This window comes from Myotis brandtii, unplaced genomic scaffold (genome assembly GCF_000412655.1).
Source record: "Myotis brandtii unplaced genomic scaffold, ASM41265v1 scaffold74, whole genome shotgun sequence".
NCBI classification, from domain to species: Eukaryota; Metazoa; Chordata; class Mammalia; order Chiroptera; family Vespertilionidae; genus Myotis; species Myotis brandtii.
Genome location: NW_005370944.1, coordinates 1,528,800 through 1,537,707, shown reverse-complemented (window position 1 = coordinate 1,537,707; position 8,908 = coordinate 1,528,800). Strand labels below are relative to the sequence as shown.

At 50.9% G+C, this 8,908-nt stretch overlaps 1 protein-coding gene across 1 annotated transcript in view; it reads left to right on the top strand.

Moving 5' to 3' along the window:
* Positions 1-8,908, top strand: part of CCDC33 (coiled-coil domain containing 33) — a 104,566-nt gene that overhangs the window by 43,796 nt on the left and 51,862 nt on the right. The window contains exon 11 of the mRNA XM_005882833.1: positions 5,381-5,575. Within this exon, the coding sequence (XP_005882895.1) occupies positions 5,381-5,575 (195 nt within the window). The remainder of the gene's footprint in view (positions 1-5,380; positions 5,576-8,908) is intronic.

The following is an 8,908-nucleotide window of genomic DNA, read 5'->3' as shown; positions in this document are numbered from 1 at the left end:
CCTGGCCTGTATCCTCTCACAATCCGGGACCCCTCGGGTAGGGTCCCTAGGCCTGGCCTGAGATCAGGGCCTATTGGGGCTTTCCTTCCCCCAGCTGCAGGCAGCTAGCCCACCCCGTCACTGCCACTGCTTGCCATCTGTGCAGCTCTGATCCCCCCTCCCCTGCCACTGGTGGCCTTCTTCTGCAGGCAACAGGTGTGCGGTGTGATGGCTTGGCTGGCCTGGGCCTCCCTCTGCGGGGCGATTGCTGGCCGGCCGCACACCTGCCACAGGTTTGCTGCTGGTGGCCTGGGCCTCCCTCTTTCTTTGCTGGGGGGCAGGGCCAGCCCTGCAAGGGGCTGTCTGCATACCTGATTGCCCCTAACCACTTTCCTGCCTACCTGATCACCCCTAACCACTTGCTTGCCTACCTAATCACCCCTAACTGCTCGTTGGGGGGTGGGGCCAGCCTGTGAGGGGTCGTTTGCCTACCTGATCGCCCCTAACCACTTGCCTGCCTGCTTGATCACCCCTAACTGCTGGTCTGCCTGCCTGATCACCCCTAACCACTCTGCCTGCCTGCCTGATCACCCCTAACTGCTTGCTTGGGGGCGGGGCCAGCCCAGTGAGGGACTGTGGTGGTTCTGGTCTCTGGTCGTTCCAGTCGTTACGCTTATGGTGGCTGGCCTTTTATTATATAGGACTAGAGGCCCGATGCATGAAATTCGTGCATGAGTAGGCCTTCCTTCCCCTGGCTGCTGGCACCGGCTTCCTGCTGGCACCTGGACTGGGCTTACCTCACAGAGAGAGGCCCCACCACCCACCACAGCCCACCAGTCAGTGGCCTGGGCCTCCCTCCATGGGGTGATCATGGGGGATGGCTGGGCCCCGACCAATCACATCGCACCCGCCTTGGCTGGCCTGCCACAAGTGGGTGTCATAGCGTGGTCCCGGATGGTCGTCCGGCTATTTGGCCGTTCGGTCGAGTTGTATATTATGCTTTTATTATATAGGATTAGAATCCTTGCCAGGATTTTTTTAAATCCATATCACTGACTCCTCTCCCCTGATCCCACAACTGGCTTCTGGATTAACCTTCTGACATCATTTACTGAAGAATGAATCATGGCTTGGTTGGCTGACAGACTCAGAGCTTCAAACCCCATGGCAGCTGCAAGGCCATGCAGGATGCCATAAATGAGGCTTGCCATATGCAGGGGAGGCAGCAAGCCCTCCTGGAGGGGGCCTGTTGTCTGAGCCTCGCCTTCAGCTGAAGAGATAAGGACCTACAACTTTAGCAACAGGAAATGACAAAGGAGTGACTGATGGCGAGCCGCCGTTCAGGGCTCATTATGGCGTTTGCCAGCAGGCGAGACACCCTTATCATGGAGAAAATTGCATCAGGCCCCCTGAATTACTAGCGATTGGAAGTAGATTTCTTGGGACGCACTTTGTTAGATACCTAATGAGGGGGAGGTGAGGGGATCCGGGCGGGCAGAACCCAAAGCTGGCGGGGTGGGGGGAAATGTCTTTGTTAAACAGAATTTGTCAGTTTCCGCTCCAGGCTCCCTGGGGAGGATTCAGGACCAGCTAATTGAATTAAGAGCAGTGCACTCCAGCGGGAAGGCTCTGGGCGGGGTGAGAGGCCCCAGTCTGGTAGGGGGACTTTCAGCAGCAAGGACAGCAGCTGCGACCTGGCTAGTCTGTAATTGCCAGGGCAAGCTGGAACTGTTGCATTTTGCATGACCAGGGGTCTGGGGGATGGAGTGGGTAGGAGAGAAGCAGAATATGTAAGTGGAGGAGGGGAAAACAGGTGACCCAGAAAACCTTGAGCTTGTGATGCTCTTGGCCTGGTCTGTCTCAACAGACCCGCCTGCAGGCATCAGTGAGGGCTGGGAGGCATAAGGAAGGGGTGCCTTCTCCCCACATGGCACTCGTAATGTGGGGCAGCTGCTGTGGCAGCACAAGGAGTGGCGGGCTGGGCTCCGAGTCTGAGCCAGTGCATGGCGATGCATTGCTCTGAGCTTTCAAAGTAAATCTCCAATTACAGCCCTAATGAAGCCGGACGTGCTGCAGCCATGGAGCCACAGAGTGAGAGGCCACTTGTCAGCCCCAAGCTGCCTCAATAGGCAGGGTATGACCTGCCAAGTAGAAAAACAAGTAAGCAGGCTTACTTGTGGGGTGGGCGAGCAGCCCCCACTCCAACCCCCATCTGGAGGAAAGGGGGAGAGCCAAGAAAGGCGGGGACTACATAAGGAAGAATTAGCCCCAAGGCTCCACCCTCTCCCCCATTTTAGCCTTGCCCCTTCCCCTATCCTCCACCCTGACCCACCACTTCCAGCAGCCTGGCCCCTCCCTGTAGTCGTAAACAAGCTCCTTTCCCATGAGAAACAAGGAGGGGAGGGCACAATCTCCTCCCCAAAATAGGGCAGTTAAAGCTGAGGCGTCTGAGGTAAAGGACCGCTAGGGAGAATGTAGGCACTTCGTGAGGCACTGTGGCCTTCCTGGTGCCACTTACCTCACATGACAAGAGCAACTGCCTCTGTCCTTGCCTGTGGGGCCTATACTATGTGGAAGTCTAAAGACTTTTCCACAAAAACCACCCACCCACCTTGCCCCCAACCCCTAGGCCACAGTAGATCCTGACAAAGTTGATTGAAAATGTGGGCAGGAGACCTGCAGAGGTGGGTGGGGTGGGGTGGGGAGGTGCTGGCATGAAACAGCTGTGGGAGCAGATATAGGCCAGGACCAGCCATGGAGAGGGCAGAGCAGTGCAGAACCCCTGAGTCTGACAGGGGCTATGGGTAGAGCAGCTGAAGGTCAGAAGAGAGTGCAATGGGCAGTATAGACTAGAGTCAATAGATGCTATGCTTTTCAGAACACACCCACCCACCAGAGACTGATGGGGTAAAGGCACTGGACTGGACTGGGGTCAGTCTCATTTTTATTTTATCTTTATAATGAAATGAAATGAATTATCCATGACAAACTTCAGATACACATAAAAGTATCTGGTGAATGCCCAGTTCCGTAAATGTCAGCTTTTGAGTCACTGAGTTGACCCCTCTGGTGCTGGGGCCACACAGGGTGGATGTCAGGGGGACAGGCAGTGGGGGAGGGGACTTTCTCAGCATTGTATCCCTGCTTTCAGAACTGATAGGGCACCTCTGGAGACCTCTCCCTTGATTTCATTACTTCTACTTCCTCTTCTAACTGGATTAGATGGCAGTCTATGAAATCCAGGACATCAAAATTGGCTTGCTGCCTGGAAATGAGGAGAAATGTCATTAAGGGTCCTGAATCAGCATCTCACCCCAGCCCCAGGGGCCACTTTGTCAATGGGGAGTTAGTCTTTAACCTGGGTGGTTACTCTTGCCTTCATTCTCTCTTACATCCATCCAATATGCATTCTGTTGTTCTCTGCATCCATCCAATATGCCATTCTGGTGTTCAGCCGTTCTGAACAGGAGAGAGACATGGAACTTTTTCCTCAAAATGCCAAAACCATCTGACTCAGATGCTGCACTGAGGCCCTGGGCATGTTCAATGAGGAGCCCCTGAGTGAATTTCACCCTCCCTGTACCAGAGCTACTGAGAGGAGCAGGTGAGAGAGGCAGCCAGGCCTAATGCCCAGGGACAAAACAGTCCCAGAAATCTTGATTTTAACAAGCAGTAGGTGCCATAGTCAGCCCCAAGGTCACCCAAGCTTCATTCTTCCCATTTGGAAGAGTCTTCATTTAGCTGTTTTTTCCTTGGAAGTATTTATCCTTATATCCAGGGATGGAGGTGGAAGGTGGGGGTGAGGGTGAGGGTGAGGCTAGATTGGACAGGATATACCTCTGTACTTGTGTGACTATCCCTTACTCTACCGACACAAGCCTAAAAAGGCTACATGTTAAGGAATTTCTGTACACGCAACTTTATTTTAAAGGACATAAAGGATCTCAGTGGTAAAGTGAAGGGTCCTTGTCCTAATTCATCTGATTCATGAGTGGGCTTTCATATAGAGGACCAGGTTCTCACTGTTTATTCAGGGTCAGACAATCAAGCACTTATAACACTGAACACACCAGTCCTGGTTGGCACTATTCCCATTCTTCTATTTACTTCTAGAACAACACTCCAGACCAGCGGTCGCCAACCGGTGGTCTGTGGACCACTGGTGGCCCATGAGGTCCGAAAGGTTGGAGACAGTTGCTCTAGACAATGCCATATTTGTCTGCTTTTGGCCAAGACAGAATTCCATCAGCTGATGTAGGGTGGAAGTGGATCACCTTTGAGGTCCCTACAAACTTAATACTGCATAATTCTTTGAACAATGGGCACTTTTTATGGCTAACTACAGATTTTCAACAGAGCTTTAAAGTAACCTCTCACCAGAGAGTGCATAGGTATGTCCCTGAGTCCAAGGAACTTAAAGTTTTATTAGAAAAATAAAATGGCAAACAAGCCTGGAGTTAGAGAGCAATGTGAGCAGAGAGAGCCAGCAGTTGGGCTGGAAGAACCCAGAAAAGCTTTGAGCAAGTGTGGGCAGAGGCCATGAGGCTTCCTAGAGGAGCTGGTATTTGAGTGGGTCAAATTCTAGACAAGCAGAGAGTGAAAATCATACCAAGAGAGGAGGAGGAGCATAGGAAACAAGACATTAAAGGAGAAAGAGGAGAGAGAGAGAGAGAGAGAGAGAGAGAGAGAGAGAGAGAGACTGTTTAATGGGTGATGAGGGGGAAGAATGACAGAGGAGATGGGATGGAAAATAAGTCTACAGCAAAGGGTATCACCGGAGTGTGGAGATTTTAGAAGCTGTTGTTACTACACTGAGTATGGAAGTCATAGATGGCATCGTTTATTCTTTCAAAAGTGTTTATTAAGCATCTACAATGAGGCAGACAAGGAATAAACAAGGTCCTGCTTACATATAACTTACATTCTAGCATGGAGATTGGAGAAGGGAGGTAGGCAGTAAACAACTAAGCACATTTTTTGAAATTTAATTTTCTGGTAAAGTACTATGAACACAGTAAAATGGTGTATAATGTGATGAGAGAATATATTGGAGGAGGAGTTACTTTTAATAGGATGGGCCTCCACCTCAAAGAGCAGAACTCTCTAAGAAAATCACATTTGGGCTGAGACCTGAGTGAAGAGAAGGGAACAGCCATGTAAAGACCCATGAGGCTTTCCAGGTAGAGAAAACAGCAGATGCAAAGGCCTAGAGGCAGGAAAGAGCTTGGCTTGTTAGAGAAACATCAAGGACAGTGTGATTAGGGCCCAGTGAGCAAGAGGGCAGGAGGTAGACGGGCCAGACATGCAGGGCCTCCTGAGCCATGAGGAGAGGCTTGGGGTGTGGAAAGTGCACTCCTGGTAGAGAGGCACAAAGGAATTTCTTTGCACTTTCTCTTCCCAGAGGCCAGAAAACTTCTTAACACCAAACAACAGCAAGGTTCTGCCCACCCTGGACCCTAAGATCTTAGAAGAGAAGCTGGGTTCTATCCATGAGTCCTGGTCTAAGGCCACAGTGAGCTCCACCATGAACTCCAGCACATCCATCTGTCAGGAAGCAGAGGGAGAGCCTCAGATGCCCCAAATGCCCCATGAAATGGTGAGTGTCCCCACACCCCCAGGTCTGGGAGGGCTGGAGCCATGACAGGGGGATTTGGAAGAGGTTTGACTGCCCCTGTGGCCTGGTTCACGCCTCAGGTGACAAGTAGACTTCCCCTTGGGACCACTCTGTGAGTTACCCCAAATCTAAACTGTGGAAGGTGTGCATTCTTCATTTTACAGAGTTTCTTTATCTTTTGAATCAAATACCCATATGACTTCTTTTAAAACAAACCTTGCAGCACTGTATGAGCTGGTTCCATTTACTCAACTAGTCATCAACTCAGAACATCCTCAGGAGCATGTCACTGGGTAGTGGGAAGCCCCTGAGAGATTCGTTTTAGCTTCTAAAATAATGACAGAGGAGATGGGATGAAAAATAAGTCTACAGCAAAGGGTGTCACCGGAGTGTGGAGATTTTAGAAGCTGTTGTTACTACACTGAGTATGGAAGTCCTAGATGGCATCGTTTATGCTTTTAAAGGTGTTCATTGAGCATCTAAATGAGGCAGACAAGGGATAAACAAGGTCCCTGATTACATATAACTTACATTCTAGTGTGGAGACAGTAAACAACTAAGCACATTTTTTGAAATTTAATTTTCTGGTAAAGTACTATGAACACAGTAAAATGGTATAATGTGAAGAGAGAGTGTATTGGAGGAGGAGTACATCAGAGGAGCCTCAAAGAAAGGAGGACACCATCTTTGATGGTGAGAGCTGGCATGGCTTCCTGTTGCCAGTTGGCCAGATGCTGGGAAAGGGTTGGTGAAGGTGGCCAAGCTGGTGTCTTAATTTGTTGAGGGGTCAGTGCTGGGTGCTAGCCCTTTGCTATAGAGAGTTGAAGTGCAGGCTACCAAAAAAACAGTCCACAGTCCCTGAGAGTCCAAGCCAATGACCATGGATGAATTCAAGTGTGGCTTCCTCCCTTCCTCCACAATGGGTCCCATGGTGAACACTGCTCCAGAAGAGCCTGAGAAAAAGCCCGAGCCAAGGCCACTGGCCAATGGGGAAGCCCTGGGTTTTCTCCTCTAGGGCTCTCCCCTCTCAGGAACAGCCTCCACATCCCCCCTGGGCACTCTGCACCTTCTGAAACATGTCCCGTTGAGTGAATAGGGAGGGTTGCTGTCTGCTGGGTCTGTCCCGGGTGCTCCCACATGAAGTGCCCCTGGCCACCCCAGCGCAGGCCCCTCCCTGGCAGATGCCAGGGCACTCAGGCTACTTTCTACACTCCTTCCTCTCACCTCTGCCCCTCGGGAAAGCAGTTATCTAACCTGACCTTCCAGTTTAGGCATTAGTTGGGTTTTAAATAAAGATTCAAACCTTGTCTTTGGAGACTTTAGACCGGCAGTCACCAACCTTTTGGGCCTCACGGACCACGAGTGGTCCTCAGACCACCGGTTGGCGACCGCTGCTTTAGACAGTATTAATAAATCAATGCCTGCAGTTCGTCTTGATCTTCCCTTAAGAGTTAAACTATAAGAGATGGGACGAGATTGCAGATTGAGAAGTCAAGGTTGGCCATGAGGAAGAACCATTTTTAAGCAAGAGGTTGAGGAACCATTGTGAGTGACAGCGGGGCGGAGGAGAAATAAGTGACCCAAGGGCACTACAATGGATTCTGTGAGCTCTGAGTGCAAACAAGGGGCTCAGGGTTGCCCCATATCCACAGACTGTCAGGCATGTTGTGAGTGGGTCTGGATGGAGAATTAACGCATGTCTTCTCTGAACACCATGCTAGCACACCCATCGGTGGGTTGGTCTCCCCTTGCTGGGTACCTGGCAAGACCACAAGCACTGCTGCTCTCCCCAGCTTGCTGTGGGGTTAGGACCACTCAGCCATCACCATTCAGCCTTTGAACTAAGAGCATACCGGCTCCAGGACCCAGTCCAGGCCTGGCTCCACACAAATGTAGGTAAATGCTTACTGGGCCATGAGCTAGGACCCCTGGCTAGACCGGAAGTACATCAGAAAGAACCTTAGAGAGCCTCTAGTCAGAGCTCCTGGTTTTACGAAGGATGGCAATGAGGATGAGGTGGGACAACCCTGTCAAGGCTCCTGACTTTGTGTTGCCCAGCATATAGCCAAGTGAATACCAGATGGCTATAGAGGCCCGGATACCCAGCCCTGGACCCTCAGCCACCTGACACCACTGGGTGCCTCAGACACATAGTATACAAGGCAATGGGCCTGCCCCTCTCCCTTGCCCATCCCAGTCTATCCCAGGCCCCTATCCTGTTCCCTCCTGTTCCTGACTCAGCTCCATTTCATTTACCCCTGCCTTTCCTCTCTCCTCTCTCCCTTCTCCCCTCTCCCCTCTCTCTTTTTCTTCTTCTTCTTCTTCTTCTTCTTCTTTCTCTCTCTCTCTCTCTCTCTCTCTCTCTCTCTCTCTCACCCTTTGTTCTCATTGGGTCCTGAAGACCCAGCCCCCAGCTCCAGCTCTTAATAACTAGCCAGAACCTGAAAGGACCACAGTAGCACCCAGACAAACGTTCACAAGGCCGGTGCAGCACAGTACAAGCAATAGAACTTGGGTGGGTAGCAATGGAGTACAGGTCCATGAATAATTATGTAGCAATGGGTCACTGTTTCATAGCAACAAAACAAAGTCACACAGTAGTGGATGCGCTCATACAACCAAGAAACATAGTGACAAGCAAGAGAACACAATCAGGGAGCAGCGAAGTGCAGCTGCATAGCAACCCAGTGCTTTCACACAGCACTGTTACAGGAAGACACAACCACAGGACACAGCAATGAGCAAAGAACATGGCATGTAAGCCACAGACAGAGTCACAGAGCTACAGATATCTGACTCTTCCTTAAGTGGAATGAAGAGTCAGATATCTGATTAGCACTCAAACACATCTGGTGGCAATGCCATGGCCACAAGGTATGTGACTCCTGAATGTGTGGTCAGGGAGTAGTCACTGTTAGGTTAGGTGGCTCAGGAGGCGGCGCAAGAAATAGAGAGTCCAGTGAATCAGAAAAGAAAGGAAAGGAAAGTTTATTCTGCGTCCCCGGGAGACCCACGTACCCCAAAGACAGGGCACGTGGATTCACGCCAACATGGAGGGGGGCGCTTTTTTTATACTGCGGTTGGGTGAGGGGCGGGGACATGAGCTGAGGTATTCAGTTGAGGAAGCTTCAGCTGCAGGGGGGTCAGCAAGGTATTCAGGAATGAGTCAGTATCTGTGTGGGGGTCGTTGTGGATTCAGGGAGAAGAAGATGGTATCTGTGTCTGGCACGTAGATCTGTGAGAAATTCCAGGGGGAGTCCATTGTCTCATCACATGTCTGCATGTATCCGATCCTGGGCTCTCTCCGACCTAACA